General features: G+C 35.6%; 1 protein-coding gene across 4 annotated transcripts in view; it reads left to right on the forward strand.

Moving 5' to 3' along the window:
- Nucleotides 1-18,808, forward strand: part of LOC111866136 — a 35,932-nt gene that overhangs the window by 4,693 nt on the left and 12,431 nt on the right. For 3 of the 4 annotated variants that reach the window (XM_033752179.1, XM_023854805.2, XM_023854815.2), the window contains exons 2-8: nt 2,415-2,522; nt 6,482-6,691; nt 6,798-7,280; nt 7,368-7,437; nt 7,586-7,748; nt 11,423-11,623; nt 18,033-18,103. In XM_033752179.1, the coding sequence (XP_033608070.1) occupies nt 2,415-2,522; nt 6,482-6,691; nt 6,798-7,280; nt 7,368-7,437; nt 7,586-7,748; nt 11,423-11,623; nt 18,033-18,060 (1,263 nt within the window). In that variant the 3' untranslated portion in view covers nt 18,061-18,103. The remainder of the gene's footprint in view (nt 1-2,414; nt 2,523-6,481; nt 6,692-6,797; nt 7,281-7,367; nt 7,438-7,585; nt 7,749-11,422; nt 11,624-18,032; nt 18,104-18,808) is intronic. The other variant, XM_023854790.1, reaches the window with a different exon arrangement.

The raw sequence follows: 18,808 nt of genomic DNA on the forward strand, positions 1-18,808 counted from the left end.
CGATATGCCGCTTATCCCGACTGAGGGTTTTGCGTAGTTTTTCTTAGCTCTTCCAAGAAACTGCTGGGATAGTACTTTAAATTAGGCCACGACCAATTTCTTCCATATCTTCTCCCTTTCATTATTCACCATCGTAACATTTTACTCAACGTATTCTGAGCTACAGACAAAAATAAACCATAGGAAATACCATATACGAGTATCTCCACAAACTGGCCCAAATCGATGGAGTTCATGCTCACTCTCAACCAAAACTCATGGATTCTGTATATTTGAAGATTCCTAATTAATTTTCTGTTCACTATCTTAAGATTGTGGGTCATAATGATGTAGAAACACGCAGACCGTATTTTTATTTCGAATGTGAGAAAAAATCCATAGGAAAAGTACAGTGTATGTTCTCATATGAAATTGTGTAAATAATCTGAATTAGAACTATTTTGACCTTCAAAATATTCAAAATGTCGATTCTTTGCTTTAGGCCGATGTTAGCAGTAGAGTCTACAATAGGAATTCAAAGTATAAACTTTAGAATGAAATGACCAAAAGCCTGTGGATATCTCGTTTTTATAATTCAAATCCTTTGTAGTAAAAGAATTATGCATGGTCGTTGCCATGATTCATTCCAAAATTTGTTTGCAAACTTACTTTTAGGCATAAAGCGGCCTCCGTAGTCTAGGGGTAACGTTCCCACCTCATGACTCAAGGTACGCGGGTTCAAACCCGGCGGAGGTCGTGGAATTTTTACGGGTGGAAAAATTCAGGGAACAAGTCCTCCGGGAGGGACTTTAAGCCGTGGGTCCCGTGTCGTAGATTTACCGCACGTAAAAGATCCTCATGTCTCTAGGAGACCTCTGAGCAAAATTAGGCAAAAGTTTCCTGCCCAAGTAGTTTCCAATGCCTCCGGTAGATGGGGAAGTATCGGGTACCACTGCCAGCCTCGCTGGCTGAACGGGGCTGATAGCGAGCACCAGTATCGGAAGGGTATGGCAACTGGTAGAATATCAAAGGGGGACGTACAATAGACTACTAGTCGCGGTGCATGGGGAAACCCACCCCCTCAATACAGAATAACTGAATACTTTTAAGCCGCACAAGAGTATATTTATTGAAGGTTCCGCATTCTCCAGGCTAGAAATGTAATTTTTAAACGACTTTAATTTTGGAATTTTTCCTTCTTTCATCAATTTAGATTTTTCACTAAAAATTGGGGGGGGGGGGGNCAGATGCCTTGGCTGTCTTTCTCAGCGGCTTCCATAGAACTGTAAAGTGTGTCCGCCTGTTTTAGCTTTAAATAATTCGCCATTACTCCCACATTGTGTCTCAGTGGTTTCCATCCAGTTCTCAGAATGATATGATTATTACAGGTTCATTGCAAAAGTAAATGAACAACAAGGGGAAGGTCTATCTGTCCGCATATCTCCGAAACAACCAGGCTGAATTTAAGGGACAGCAACGGAGCAGTTACCCAGGACTTCCACAAAACAGAAATAGAATCCAAAGATTTTATTGACGCATTTGCTTCTCTAACATCTGGGAACTTTTGTATTTTAAGAAGTCAAAATAGAAAGAAAAAATAATAAATATATTTAAAAATTTAGCATCTATCTCAAAGAAAAGAACATTCTTGTATTAAAAGGATCATTTTGTTAATGCTGTTGAGGCAATTTGTTCTGAGAATCATATGAAACTATAAATATGCTTTTAGATAAGATAAAGAGGTTTTTGAATGTTAAAACAAATGTGGTTTAAAGGGTTACCTTCTTTAGTGTTGTGGGAAGCAGACATGATATTAATGGATTTGAAAGGATTCTGACGATGGTGTATGCTGTACAGCTAGTTCTTTCTAACGGGCCCAACTGAGTAGGTGTATCCTGCCCCATCCACCTGAGGATGGAGACAGATCCAGTCTCCGAAACATTGTGGTTTTTTGTCTTCTATATACCAGACAATGGATCTTGTCCAGGATAAGCCTAATAGTTCTGTACATGATATTAATGGTTCTGAACTGAATATTAAGAAGGGTTTCCCGAATATTTTTTTCATTTCCTGAAATTTCCTGAATATATTTTGATCTTAATTTAAATCATGAACATAATATTTATTGTTGCTGTCAGCTTTTTAATTTTGTAAGATTTTAAAATTACAGATTAGTGACATATTGTGACTTACACAGTTCTTGTTCTGGACATTCATATGCTTAGTTTAATCTGCATTTATTTTAAGAACAGTTTCCTTGCTGTGTTTTTGACATTAATCTATATGGTATTTATGTTTCCGTTTAATGAATTCATGTCATCATCAGAAATAAATAAGCAAAAATATAAATATATTTTATTTAAAACTATGTCAAAGAGAATTCATCATTGCCTTTTCAAAGAAAGTACCAATTGCATTATATTCTATTTGAACAGGTACTCGCGCTTGTCGTGTTGTCTCTTATACCGTGGCCAGGTCCAACTGTTTTCAAGATATCCTGTCCAAGGGACCATGCATCTGTTGTCAGGAAGCTGGTACAGAAGGTGAATATTGTTTAATTTTTTAAATCCATAACAAGTATGAAAGGATTAGTCATTGATCAGTCAGCATATTTAAAGTATTTTACTGATTCAACTATTCATTTCTAGACTGAAGAATAAATTTTGATTGATGCCCTTCAGTAATTTGTATAGGTTTACAGGGTACTGTAATCTATATAAAACTACAGTTGACAATAATACAAGAGTGTTACAAAAACATTGCACAAATGTCTCACACAGTGAGAAAATTAAGTACTGGATGTTATGCAGTTACAAGTATTTAATTTAGCATGTACATGTAATTGACTTTTGTGAACGAACTGGATTGATTGTTACCAACACTTGGTTCAAGAAGCCAAAGAGAAGAATTTACACATGGAAGGCACCTGGGGATTGGAAGAGGCATCAGCTGGACTACATCCTTGTGAAACATCGATTCAGAAACAGTGTGAAGGATGTGAAGACGCTTCCTGGGGCAGACATTGACTCTGACCACAACTTGCTGGTTGCCAAGTTCCGAACCAGGTTGAAGAAAATTATAGGATTTCGAAAGCGCAGACCCAGATGGGATTTGGAGAAGTTATATGCTCAAAGACAAAGCGTGCAAGAGACTCTAGAAGAGAAACTCGGTGCAATTGAAGGTGAAAGCGGAAATGCTGAAGCGCAGTGGAACGATATAAAAGAATGCATGTTAGATACTATCAGTGATTTGGTAGGTAAAGTTGAGAAGATAGCAAGAAAACCATGGGTTACACAGGAGATGATGAGTAAAATGGAGGAGCGAAGGAAATGGAAGAATGTCAACAATGAAGAAGGCAGGAGGAAATACAGGAGACTGAGGAATGAATTGAAAAGAGCCACGGACAGGGCCAAAAAGGAATATCTTGAGAAGATATGTAATGAGATTATGGAATTTCAAAGAACAGGCCGTTATGATTTGATGTACATGAAGACAAAAGAACTAGGATGGAAAGAGAATCATGGGATTCAAAATGTTGGCATCGAAGACTCCCAGGGGAATAGAATAGTAGATCAGAGGCAAGTGCTGAAAATTTGGGAAAATTATATTTCAGAACTATATGATCGACCTAATCGGCCAGAAACCTTAGAAGTTGAACCGGAAGAAGAAGTAGATACAGACGAGAAAGGACCATATATTTTACAAAGTGAGGTGGAAAAAGCTATCAAGGAAATGAGGAAGGGAAAGGCTACAGGAGATGATGATGTACCTGGAGATGTGCTCAAGTTACTGGGAGAAGGTGGTTTGAAAACACTGACAAAACTAATGAACACCATATATGAAAGTGGAGAGTGGCCCAAGGACTTTACAGAAGTTACAATGATTGCCTTAAAGAAAAAGACAAAAGCTACAAAATGCAGCGACCATCGCACAATAAGTCTTATTGCACATACAGCAAAGATAATAGCAAAGATACTTAAAAGAAGAATTGAAAGGAAAATAGAGGATGTACTTGGAGAAGATCAGTTTGGATTTAGAAGAGGAAAAGGAACCAGGGATGCAATTGGGATGATGAGAATTATAGCGGAACGAACTTTGGAGATAGATGAAGAACTGTGTGTTTGCTTCATAGACTGGCAGAAGGCATTTGACCGGGTAAACTGGACCAAATTAATGCAGATCCTGAAAGAAACAGGTATCGATTGGCATGAAAGAAGATTGATTAGCAAATTGTACATGGATCAGAAAGTTAGAGTACGACTGGACAGGGGGGAGACAGGAAGTGTGCAGATTGGAAGAGGAGTTCGACAAGGATGCTGTTTATCACCAATTCTGTTCAACTTGTACAGCGAATGCCTTACCAAGGAAGCTCTGGATGGGCTCGGTGACTTCAAAGTAGGAGGGCAAATTATTCAAACTGTGAAATATGCAGATGACCTTGTGTTAATGGCTAAGGAAGAAACTGTGCTACAGGGCATGATTGATAGACTAATTGAAATTGGAAGGTGCTATGGCATGGAAATGAATGTGGAGAAAACAAAAGTAATGAAAATTTCGAGACAACCAACCCCAGTCACAATAAAGATAGACCAAAAACAAGTGGAGAATGTGAAATGTTTTAAATATTTGGGTAGCTTGTTAACAGATGATGGAAGGTGTACTTGTGAAATTAAATCCAGGATTGCCATGGCAAAAGCTGCATTTAGCAAGAAGAAGAATCTTTTTACCAGCAAATTGGACTTAAATTTGAGGAAGAAACTAGTGAAATGCTACATTTGGAGCATAGCTCTGTATGGGGCTGAAACATGGACACTTAGGGCAGTAGATCAGAAACATCTGGAAAGTTTCGAAATGTGGTGTTGGAGAAGAATGGAGAAGATCAGTTGGACCGATTATGTGAGAAATGAAGAAGTGTTAATTAGAGTCAGTGAGCAGAGGAATATCCTACATGAAATAAGAAAACGGAAGGCTAATTGGATTGGTCATGTTTTACGCAGAAACTGCCTTCTAAAAGAAGCTATCGAAGGAAAGATAGATGGGCGGATAGAAGTGACAAGAAGACGAGGAAGAAGACGTAAGAAGATGCTGGATGACCTTGGGGACAGAAGAGGATACTGTCATTTGAAGGAGAAAGCTCTAGATCGCATTAAGTGGAGGAATTGTTTTGAAAGAGACTGTGGACCTGTCGTCTTGACAGATTACTGATGATGATGATGATGTACATGTAATATGCAACTTTATTTTAAATCAGTCATCTGACATTGAGTTTAAATAGTGGCAAAGACATACTGTTATCCTTAGAGCTGCAGTTGAGCCAGTGTGGTTCAGGGTGGTACTCCAGTGCTTTCTGGGTGCCAGGGCGCCATCTGTGTCTGGCACCATCTGTGCATGGAACAGTGATGTCAAATGTAGGCATCACGGTCTAAGGACAAGTGGATGAGATTCCATCCCTCAAATAAAAGACATGTAGCATAGAAAATTATACACATTTTGAAATTGTGTGCTCTATTAATAATATTTCTTACTTACATAATTTATTACAAACACAACTAAATAAGAGTCAGTCAGGGCACAGGAGCATAATCACTTACGTGTTTGGAAATGAGGGCAATTGCTGAGATCTGCAGAAGAAAATTAAATCTTATTTTCCAGTATTTCAAATTATATACCCTTTTTAAACAACACCACACTTCCCATTAAATAAACATAATATTTTGCTGAAAGATTCAGTTTTTCCATTTAAATGATAATTTGCAGTGATTTAAAATATTCTTTAAGAAATTGTCCTTCAGTAATTAGAAATTCTAACAGTAATACTATTATCAGCCCTGCACTTGCCTTGGATTCAGCATGTACTGTCACCTATAATGTCAGATACGTTCTGTAGTTTCTGAAGCTACTAGAGTTACTGATTTAATTGTTAAAAGAAGATTCTTAGTAACATACACTTTTGTTGGACAGGAAAAAAAAATATTATGTTTGGAATATTTTGTTTCATGGACAAACTTGAGAACTTTAAGGGTACTTTTCTTAAAGATTTTACTTACAATGGTCATAAGAGCATATAGTTTTATTTTTTAGTTTCTGACCTCTCTGAGTTGGAAATGTCAAATTCTTTATGTATTTAAATGCATAAAACTACTATTAAGTAACAAAAAAAGAAATGGTCTAATAACATTATTTTTGTTCTCTTCTTTCAACCACTTAATGTATATCAGACTGCTCCATCATTTTTATTCTTAGAATGGCATCTCTAGTAATTCTCACATCCCCTTCTTGGCTTTTGAAGTGGCTAATTTCAAAATGATTCCCCAACCAAAATTTTTTATACATTTCTCAGAACCCACCATGGTAGTTATGGGACTAATGGGTTCTTCAGTTCATTAATTGAAGGATATTAAATACCAAACACACCAAAAAAAAAAAAATTATCACTTCACGTTTTAAAGAACTGCAATGATATCAGCAGTCTTAAAGTTCTGCATGCAACTTTTTGTTCCAGAAATGGGTTCCTGTGTTAGAGAAATACCAGGTCCAGATTCCTGTGGAATGCCCTTTTCATCCCATTCGCGATATATACTGGCCACAACAGTCTGCCAAGCAGCAGCATCGACCTTCACAGTGGACCTGTGGTATATGTGGAAAGTCTTTCTATGAGGAGAAATTTCTAGACATGCACTTTGACCACAGACACAAGAACCAAATCAACATGGTAATCCACAGTAACAGGGAATAAAGTAGAAAGTTTTATAAGATACCAATATACATTTCAGAGGTAACACTGTCACTACTATATTCTTTTCTCTCGTGATATTCAGGCTGAAGATGCTGTCTGCTTAGCTGATTACTGTGACATAATGAGGTGTGAAGTGTTGATGACTCAAGAAGTAGGGAGTCCAATCATGGGAGACCCAACTCACATCAATACTGATCTAGAAATTTGGAGTGAAGCGACGGCATATCGAACAGCATTATCACCATCAGGGCCACGGGATTTGGCACGTGTCTTATTGCGAGGAGGGTTGTTTCCTCCTGAAAGACAATCTCAGCCACCTCCAGCTCAGGCTCAATATCATCACTGCCCAAGGGCAGCTACTCCTGACATGCCGACTGCACCCAATCAGCCGATACAGCCACCTAGTGATGATGACAATGCGACAGCAGATATGTGTGACAATAGCAATCTGGTAGATTCTGCTCTGCCTCCAGCAGATCACAAACAGCAACACCTTAGTGAATTACAAAAACTCAAGGCCAATTGCAAGCCTGAAGAGCTTCAGAAGCTTAAGTTGCGATGTGAGGCAAGTTACTTTTTTTTTTTTTATTTCAAGTAATTGAACCCCAGCAAATTTCAAAGTTGATATTCCTGTATCCCTCTCCTATTTCAGATTTTGGTTCGTGACTGCATAGCTGGTTTGCTGGTTAACCTCTCAATTCAGGATTTTAAGGAGGTTGAAGGTGTAGTATGTTTATTGATGTATAAATTCTAAAATACAGCCTTAAAAAATTCTCAGTTCATAGGATGACATTAGCTACATTTGAAAAAGTTATAATTATCACTACACTTACATGTTAAAATTCTGTTATCCATTTTTTGTATTCTCAGAGGAACTAAACCATGCAGTCTGTTGGTACCTGACATGTGATCGCTACTGGGAAGACACACCAGGAGAAACCAGACATTTTCCTTGGGGTCTGGTTTTTGTTCTTGTGATGGTGCTGTCTCTTGGAATATGTTTATGCTACTACATCATTTGGGTGCTTTTTGAGTAAGTCATAAGTAGTTCCTCTGCTTTATTTTGAATAATACAATAATAGAAATATTACTATCAATTCAAATAATAAACTGATATAGTAGCAATAAATCAATTGTTTGTTAATAAAATGGACTGAAATTAAACATTCTGCATCACACTGTAAATTTTACCATATACACCACAGGACTCATGGAAGTCCATGAATAGTTTTATCCAAACTGTGAATACATCTGATTCTATTTCAAAAAGCTTGCTTTTCTTAGACTTTGACCCCCTGAAACATCAGCAGACTTCTACCTGACTACAGAGAAGAGTGGTATATACAAGAAGATATTGTCTTGTATCTGGGGTTTGCATGACTAATGAGACGGGTTTTGGATTTGATGATCAAATTTATTGAACCTTTATACAGCTGGTTACAACAGTTCACATATCATTATCTGACATACAGCCATCTTCTTTGGCTTCTAACCACACTTCACTATTCCACTACTCTGTTGTACTCCCTCAGTTATTTTGACTGTGGCCTCTTATAACTCCTTGGCATGGACCCCACTGCAAACACCTTCTTCTGTTGTGAATAATTCGTGTTAATTGGTCTGTTACCTAGCAATGGATGTCCTATTGTTGAGTGTGTATGCTTCAGGAATGTGTTTACTGAGCTGTTTCCTAGCAATGGGCATATGCATCACTATATTATTAATCACGGTCACCACTGTGAGAACCTCACATCCCACAAAGATGGAACTGATATTGACAAACTAAAATGTTATAAATCTCCAGGTACCAACTTAATTTTAGCAGAGTTAATCAAAGCAGGCACCCGTATGTCATACTCAAAGATTCACAGACTTATAGATTTGTCTTCTGTAAGGAAAACTACAGCAGGTATGAAATATCTATTCCTTCAGCTCAGAGGTTGGGCATGGGGCTAAATCTCAATCATGAAAAACTTGCATGTTCATCATCATCATCATCATCATCATCATCATCATCATCATCATTTATTTACATTCCATAAATCCACTACATATAGGATAAGGATTTAGTCATTGATAATACAAATAACACTACATAGAAATAATAATATAAATAACAATATAAGACATTCAATACCATTATCACAGTTGATTATTGGAGTCAAATTTACAATCAAAGTATTCTTCCAAAGAATAAAACGAGTTCATCAACAAAAATCTTCTTAAAACAATTTTAAAATGTTTGACATCTTGAGCCAGGTTCCTTATATTAGGAGGAAGCCAATTAAAAACCTTAATACCATGGTAATACACTCCTTTCTGAAATACAATCAACTTACATGTAGGATAATGGAATTTATTATTATATCTTGTATTCCTATTATATAACTCAGAATTTAACTTAAAAAGATCTTTATTATTAACCACAAACATTGTAAGAGAAAATATATACTGAGATTGAAGGGGTAAAATTTCCTGTTCCCTGAACAATTCCCTACATGAATCTCTGTTCCCAGTGTTCATTATAATTCTAATCGCCCTTTTTTTGCAACCTAAAGATATGAATACTATAAGGGGAATTACCCCAAAAAACCAAACCATAGGTCATAATTGAATGGAAGTAAGAAAGGTAAATCATTCTTAATGTACCCTGAGACATGTAAGATTTTAGGGCTCTAATCGCATAACATGCGGAGCCCAATCTAGACATTAACCAATCCACATGTCCATTCCAAGACAATGTGTTATCAATAATAAGCCCCAGAAACTTAGTATTTGTAGTGTTAACAATCCGATCATCATCATCCTCAATATGAATATCCATCGGCTGGCAGTTCTTAGTCAGAAATTCGATAAAATGTGTTTTCTCAAAATTTAATGACAATAAATTATCTTGAAACCAATCATTTATGTTTTTAAATATTAAAGAAGCCTTGAATTCATAATCAGCAGACCTAGGGTTAGTAATGACTATGCTAGTATCATCAGCAAAAATAACGGGTTTGGACTTGTTCGATATGATATAGGGCAAGTCATTTATATACAACAAAAACAACAAAGGACCCAGAACTGAACCTTGGGGGACTCCGTTTTTAATTTCCCACCATTCTGAGTACCTCATTCCGTTATTCACAATAACTCTCTGATGCCTATCAGCAAGGTACGACTTAATCAAAGCACCAGCCTTATCAGCCACGCCGTAAAATTCCAATTTCGATAGTAATATATCGTGATTAACACAATCAAAGGCCTTTTTGAGATCACAAAAGATACCACCAACAAACATACCACTGTTCAAAGCATTTAATACTTCATTAACTAGTTCATACGTGGCTATTTCAGTCGATGATTTACTCCTAAAACCATACTGATCTTTAGCTAGTATATTATTATTAAGTACATGTCGGTGCATTCTTATATAAATAATCTTTTCAAAAACTTTGGAGAAAGATGTCATTAATGATATCGGTCTGTAATTAGACATATTGGTTTTATCTCCATTTTTGAATAATGGCTTTATTACTGAATATTTTAATCTGGTGGGAAAAACACCAGTTACAAAGGCTCTGTTACAAATATAGGCTAGTGGAGAACTAATAAATGGTGCACTGCATTTTAAAATTTTAACCGAGATCTCATCATATCCATTAGAGGATTTGGGTTTAAAGGACCCAATTACACTTTCAATTTCCTTATACATAGTCTGATTTAAGTGAATTTTATGGAATGGTCTAATAAAGGCTTGATTCATATATTTTGTATGATTAGCTGAATCAGTCCCAGTAGCATGTCTATTCGTTACAAATATCACAAAGGCTGCTGAACTTGGATGACGTTTTTTTGGCATGACCTAAGAAACTGGTAAAGAACATAAGATTTGGAAATGCCATGAGCCTCTAAAGGGAAGTTCCACTGAAATCAGGAGCAAGAGAATTAGAGAATGTCAGGTAAAATCAGAAAAGCAAAAAAACATTTTCTCTACAGAGAAAGGAGTATTGTGATAGAGCAGGAATAAGTCATTATCATAATTACATATGTATGTGTGATCCATGAATTTAATCACATTTCTGATACACATATTTTATGGAGCATAAAGGAAGCAACATCCTCCCACATTAAATTCAATTACAAAATTCTGCCTCACAAGTGATATAACTCCTTTGAAACTGTTATTACTGAAAAGGAATACCACACAAAAGCATAACAAGTGGACTCCTGGACCTCATTAAGAAGACTGGGCTACTTTGTTTAAACTTGATTCATTCATCAGTAAACGGTCAGATGACAGGTCCACAGTCTCTTCCAAAACAGTTCCTCCACTTAATGCACTCTAGAGCTTCTCCTTCAAATGAGAATATCCTCTTCTGTCCCCAAGGTCATCCAGCATCTTCTTACGTCTTCTTCCTCATCTTCTGGTCATTCTATCTTTCCTTCAATAACTTCTTTTAGAAGGCACTTACTGCGTAAGATATGACCAATCTTGATTACAGCATTAAATATTATAATTTCAATTGTCTGTATACAGATCTATGCACACATTTCATAAGCTCCAGATGCCAAATATAATTTCTTTGTCATTTAATTATATACACAGCTTAGTTATTCAGTTTAAAATTTTGAAGTTTCCTGGACCTTCTTGTATCTCTGTGATGTAAAGACTGACAAACGGTCTTTGGAGGAAGAAAATAAATAAATATTTTGTTTCAGCTCAGATGACATGAGCATTGCTAGTACAAGTACTACTGCCACTGCCACATCATCTCCAGTTCACCATGTGAACTCCACCAACAGTGGACCCTGCTATTCTGAAGAATATTACACAGTGCCAGATCTCAATGACATGGGGCAGAATGAGCATTATATTTATGTGACGTATCCACCAGAGCTTAAAAGAAGATTGCTGGAAAGGTAAATGTGTCTAAATCTAACAATTGTGAGACATGACAAAGACACAGGTATGATGATATTCAAATACTCACAGTTATGAAACAGAAATAAAAACATGAGCTGCAAAATTAATACAATTTACAGACAAATTAAGGCTGTTTGAAGGAAAAGGGGGACCCTGTGAATGCATAATGATCATCCATATGCCATTTTATCTATATCTCTGGCTTTTCTAAGACACAGATCAACTGGGTTCATGTATACTGCAACAATCAACTGGTTAATTAAATATATATACAACAAACATTACAAGACAACTGCCACGTGACAACTAGCAACCCAGTAACTGCAAGAAGTCATAAGCAGGCATTACTGAGGTCATATATGCTTTCTTCCATGGTACCATATAGGTTCCAGTGTAGAAGTTGTGCGCTAGGCTATAGGGCATACTCCATCTTGTTTGTATTCATAGATATGTTAATAAGTAAGTAAAACTCTGATTTATATGCTGGACTTCCAAGTTTGTGGTGGGTGGCTAAGCGAAATTATTTTTAAGATTAGTTTCTTTCCACCAGTGTAAATGCATATGTTTCACCTCAGGTCAGGCTGCCTTACTTCATCCTTGTATTCTTTAATTTCCTGCCAATACTAATATCCATCTGGTGACTGCACAAATTTCTGAGGTGGAAGGAATACTAGTACCACTTAATGAAGGGTCCTTAAATTTTGTGAACTAATAAACCTTTTATATGTATTTCACTTTTGTTGGGGTAGGCTTTTTATAATGTGAAACCATAATATGGTGGCTGCCACAATATTATTATTCTGCTATGTTTGTTGTGGTTATGAATATGTAAGAGTGGGCCTATTATATGGAATTAAGAGCTTCTTGTTTCATATTAGTAATTAATGAATCTTTGGAGCTAGGCATGAGAAATGTTGCATGGAAATACATCATAAACATACCTACATATTCTGGAAAAATATCTGTGTACATCAAAAACAATAACATAGTGATGGTGAAAATATTTGAGGTCATATGACTCAAATTTAATATAGATGGAATTTGTACTAGTAAGAATTGCATGGAAATGGATCATTAAATAGCATAATTATTAGTGAATAATTCTTGCTAGCTGCATCACATAGATCACATACATAATGTTCTTCACAGAGTGACCTCCAGTTCCCCACATGTGCTCATGGTATGGTATGAATTAAGCAAAGAGACATTTCTACCTTTATTTTCAATTCTTGATCTGTTTTAAAACACTTAACACAGTAGTTCACATCTAGCATGTGTACTCAAATTTTGACTATCTGTGTTCACTTTAAGGAAGCCATTTAATCAAACTGAGACTTCTCACGCTGTTTCTTCAGTCCTGGCTAATAAAGTTCTGTTAATTTCATATAATAGGCCCAATTTTACTTATTTGGATCCAAAGCAAGTGTTACAGAAAACGTGTAAGGAATTAACATATTTAAACAACATGGCATAAAGCAAGCATAATTCATGATATACCCAAAATTTAATTAGAATTGTTACTTCTATGCAAGTTAACACAATCACTGTACATTATACTGAGCTGAGCTTTCAATATCTCTGGTCCTACAATTTAATTTTACTTGTGGTTTGCTCCTGATCCTCAGAAAACTGCCTTCTCCCATCTTGTCATGTTTCTTTTGTTTCAACATCATTCAAGGAATTGCCAGTTCTTGGCAGTTAGACGTTACAAAAACACACACACACATATGCGTGCTTTTACACATGGAAGAGGTACGGTACAAAATATCATTGTTAAGTGGTTATAATTTTGACTTTGAAAAAGGAAGTTCTGGATTTCATTGCTAGAAGGGGACTGTCTGTCTTGACTGAGATTCTTTTGTGGTTGCTCTCAGAGTTACCAGGTATACAGTGGGATAGTTCTTTAAAACAAGCTACAGCTACTTCCTTCCACATTCTACTAAATTGACCATTTCCAGGAATTCTTCCAACTGACTTGATATACCCTATATAACTGAAAAGGTGTAATCAAATAAACAAGAGGTGGAGCAGACAATACATCTTGCTTAATGAATTTTCTGAATAGGATCTCTATTCTTGAATGACAAAATCACTCACAAATAGCACATGCTTTTTAACAGATTTTGAGATGATTTTCTTCATGATTAATTACAATAATACTTTTAAAGACAAAATAACATATATTTCATGCAACTTATTATCAATGAATAAAAAAATTATAAAATATTTAATGAATGAACACCAGTATACTCTAAGTCTCCTTTTCAGGGTACTGGGGTACTATTTTGGCTTGTTCCATACAATTTGAGCAAAGCCATTTTAATTACTGCTAAAGTACATGAGTGGTTATGAGGTCAGACAATTAAATAAATGGACTGATGTCATTTTGCAGCAACTGGTACATGTTGGAGCACATGACTACATGGTTCAGCAGTTTTTTATCATCAATTACTGGGATTCAGTTTGTCAGTTTGTCATGATTTGTCAGAACAGAAAATCAACATTACAATTTTACTAAAAATGGAGAAAAATACCACTGATATTTATAAAATGTCGCAGCAAATTTATGAACATCAAACTTTCAGTAGAACACAACCTTTAGTTATGGTTAAGTATTTCAAGGTGGAAGGAGTAACAGAAATTGTAGGAAATTATAAATGATTGTTCAGAAGAGAGCAAATGTGAGAAAAAAATGTGCCAAAATTCTAGGAACAAATTGCAGTGGCTACCAAAGACATGATGGGAAGAGGATTTTGCTCAGACCTTTCAGCAACATTGTTAGAGAAAACTGGAGAGGGGGAGGGGGGAGATTGTGAATGGTGATGAAACTTGGGTCTTCCAGTATAACCAGGAAGCTGAACAGTAAAGTCTGAAATACACGTAGAAAGGTACAGAGTCTCTAAGACACCACCCAACCTTGCCCCCAAATAAAAGAGAGGGGCAGAAAAGAAGAAAGCCATAGATGTCCAAATCGAAAGTCAAGAGCAGTCTGATCTGCCTCTTTGATATCCAAAGGAATCATCAATTTAGAATTTGTTGCTCCAAAATTAATAGGCAACCAAGCATACTACCATCAAGTTTTGATATGTTTGTGGTAGTACACTCATTGAAAGAAACAAGATGACTGGTTACAAAACAGATTTCACACAACATGACAATGCATCTTCCTGTATTACACTTCCAGTAAAGCAAATTTTGGCCAAAGAAATCAAGTACCAATGATGGAATATATACTACACATATCTGATTTGTCCAAAATGGAATTTTTAAAGTGCCTAAATGTAAAACTCTTCTGGAAAAGGTTGCATTTTGGGCCATGTTAATACATTCAGAGCAATGTCAAGATAGTACTGAAAGCAATTATTGGAAAATGAATTCCAGGCACAGGAGAGATATTGGAAGATGCGTATAAGATCAAAAGGCAGGTATGCTGAAGGTGACCACATTCATTAAAAGGTTAGTGGCAATATATGTTCTCCTTTACAGAATTTGTCTGGTTATTCAATTGTCAGACCTCATAGACGTAAAATTAATTTCATCAAACTATTAGCAATAATTATAACCAATGTGTTAGCAGCATGATTTTAGCTTGACAACAAAGTGAGAATTTTAGTAAGTAGTAAATGGACTGAAGAAGTGTTGCTTTGAATTTAGCGTAGAACATTCACCCTGAATCTAGACTAGAATTGAGTGAAGTAGATTAGGGCCAGAATATACATATGATCTACATTTTATTAATCTAATTTCACAATGCAGTTATTTGTTGTGATTTTTAAACATATTTGCGATGTTCTTATCTAAGCTGAATAGAATAACACTTTAGGTGATGAGTGTCTTAGTATATGATACAATATTATAAAATAGTTTCATTGTAGATTGTAGATGATATACAAGTGCATTTGATGTTGTGGTCTTCTGTCTATGACGAAATTTAGTCGGGTAGGTAATTAATGTTTCAGAGGATCATAATGCCTTCATTTTCAAGGTAGATGGAGGCAGTGCGTTCCTTCAAAACAAAGATTACAATTTACAAGATGATAGTGACATAAATGAGAAGACCTCAATATAAATATTCAGAGCCATAAAAACCTCAAATCTCATATTACATACATATTTGTGGCTAGGTCACATTCTTTTCTTGAAAGGTAAGCACTTCATTGAAGCTTAAAGTCAAGTTACAACCTGAGTTTCATCAGGGTAATAAAATATCTGCTAATAATTCATATATACTAACTGTATATTTATGGTGACAGAACAACCTGAATCTGTTGAAAGAATTTTCTGCAGCAACATTCATCCAAAATTTGTTCCTGCAGATATATTGAAATTGTGGGTAATTCTTTTATCTTTCCAACCAAACTTACACAAGATGCAGCAGCATCAGACTGAAGTTTTACTGACTGATGTTCATGTTACTGGACATTATGATATATCTGTCAGTTCAGTTCATTTTCACCTGTATAATCCCTTCATGCCCCATGACGAATGGATCCCTTGGGCCATCTTTAAGTTTCAGAAACAGGGTAGTCAAAAATATAAGGAATGGTCTTAGAAAGCCAGCTTGAGATTAACAAATTAGCACTGCATAAAAATGTTCAGTACAAACCCTTTGTAACATTATTGGTTTTTCTCATATACGACAGTCCTAACTTGTGGTGTTCAAGGTGCTGTGATTTCATGTCCAGTTACACCATACAAGCCAGAGAGAACATTCATTCTTTGACTGTTTGTAAGGAACAGTCCAAACAAAATGACACAAAATTGAAAAAAGTGGTTCTGAGTGTGATAACATTTAATGAAGGGATGAAAACTGTGTTTCTAGTGTCTTGGATTGTGCGTGGTCTGAAGATCATACCCCAGCAAACGATCCATTCTAGCAAATACAGAGATGAGTAATTGCAAGATGAATAAGACAGCAGTGCTGAGGACATTTGTTTCTGTCTTACGATGATATAATTGAACATTTTACAGAATCAAGTATGGCTGAATTCCTGGAAGCTACATAAAAGTTCTGGAGAAAACACTGTAGAAGTTGCATGGGAAGATGTTTCAAACCCCCATCCTTTAAAACTGACAGTTCATTCAGCCAGCATGTTGCTGCTTCTATAAACAGTCAGTATCCTGTTCACACAATTGACACTCCAAATGTCTGGTGAGAAGTCAAGGGTATGACAAAAGAACTTGATAGTTCTTATGGTATCTCTCATTTGACCAGTTTTCTCACTTTCTGATTTTTTTTTTTTTTGCCTCCTGTGTGTTTGTGTATCCCCCTATTAACTTTCAAATGCCTGCACAAATCTTTTTGAAACTTGTATATTCCTAATATTTCATTGGATTGTGGGATATGTGGTGAAAATGTTCAAATGTAACTGATTTATCTACATGTTTCTCTTACAAATACAACATCCATTAAGAACTGTTGAGCTTGAGGTAGTGTGGTAACCTTGTTTACGCATAAATTTCTCTACTTCTTTTATTCTCATGTGGACTAATGGCTTTCCATACATAAGACGTAAATGACATATTCTAGAGCTCTGGCTGTGAGTAGGGGTACAAATGAAATTTACATTGAAAGAAACTTCAGATATCATATCATATGTCAGATTTCCACAAGCTGCACAAAAATAAGATCTATACTGAATAGCAAATTTCATTAAGCATATAAAAAAGTCACCAGAAAAGTACAAAAATTCTAAAACTCCTTACAAAGCTTGCTAACAAGTATTAAAACATATTCATTATCTCCACTCTCAGAGCCACCTCATCCCATAAAGTCATTTCTGAAATTCTAGAATTAATATATGTTATACTTCCATGTATAGCATAAAAGAATAATTTACTACTAAATGTACTTCAATAAATTTCTTAAATTTTATTTTATGCCAGTTCTTGATCTGTTTTCTCAACTGATTCTTCAGCATGATGGAACTCTACTTTCAAGGAAAAACACATTAAAAATTAACTGTCAATAATGTTTGCAGTTATGCATAATACATTGTTAAATGTATGTGAACATTCAATTCTGTCACAAGAAATAGATTTCAAAATTAATTTCATTACCAAATCCTTTATGGCTCTCTCAATCACTTCAAAAGAATAATGGGACTGTAATTCCAAATAAGCAGCCACTCATTTACCTTGATCTTAGCCAAACTTCATTTCGCTGTCATTTAGAATGATCCTTTAGAGTATTTTAAATTAATGAAATGTAGTAATTCATCAGTAGTGTGATTAACAGAGCAATATGTATGTGAGTCTTCATAGGGATATAGAATGATTTAGTTAGAACTGTCATTTCTTTTAGAGTTGTAGAACTTGCATTTGGATGTATAGTATTTGCTTTGCCTCAGCTTCCAGTTAGTTGTATGCAGCCGAGATTGACTCCTAAATGTTTCATTTCCCTAGCTGCTACAACCGAACCACACGGCTGTGACAGATATGTGCTCAACAAGTCTGGGGAAGAGATAGGCAAGAAGGTGATACAAGTCGTTTCTCACTTTTTCTAATGTTCATCACTGCTTCAGTGGTTTTATATCTCACTTCCATTTGAAAAAATCTTTCTTACTAAACATTCACAACTGTGCATGATAATCTTCACACTGCATTTAATAATTTAGACACATATCCGTGTATTGTGCAGACCACTTACTGTTTTCTTCATTGTAGATCTTCTGTGAGGATTAGTATCACTGTTACATAAAAAAAAATCTGTAAAAATATTAACCAAAATTATTTTGAAAGACAAATGTATCAGTCATGGAAACACATGAACTTATTTGTTTTCTGTACATACATCACATTGTGATGCTCAAAATATTTACCTGTTTCATCTCAGAAAACTGCACTATTACTGTTCAAATAGTGCTGCTGTTTGGAATTTGTTGCTACAGTTCTGTTCTTGTACGACAATTTGCTCTATTTAAATTTATGCATATCAAATTTATATATAATCTCTTCACAGAGTGATTCCTTGAGAAAGAACTGTACAAAAAATATATAACATAGCCAGATTATTATGAAAAGATATTGTGATTGAAGGCAAATGGAGAAGTTGCACATTCAGGTGGGGTGTGTGTTTACTGAGTTTATGTTACTCCAATTTGTAAAGTCTATACATTACACAGCACCGCAATGGTTACAGTACTTATTTATAGGCAGCATTGAGTGAAAATGCTAAATGT

This window comes from Cryptotermes secundus, unplaced genomic scaffold (assembly GCF_002891405.2).
Source record: "Cryptotermes secundus unplaced genomic scaffold, Csec_1.0 scaffold1054, whole genome shotgun sequence".
NCBI classification, from domain to species: Eukaryota; Metazoa; Arthropoda; class Insecta; order Blattodea; family Kalotermitidae; genus Cryptotermes; species Cryptotermes secundus.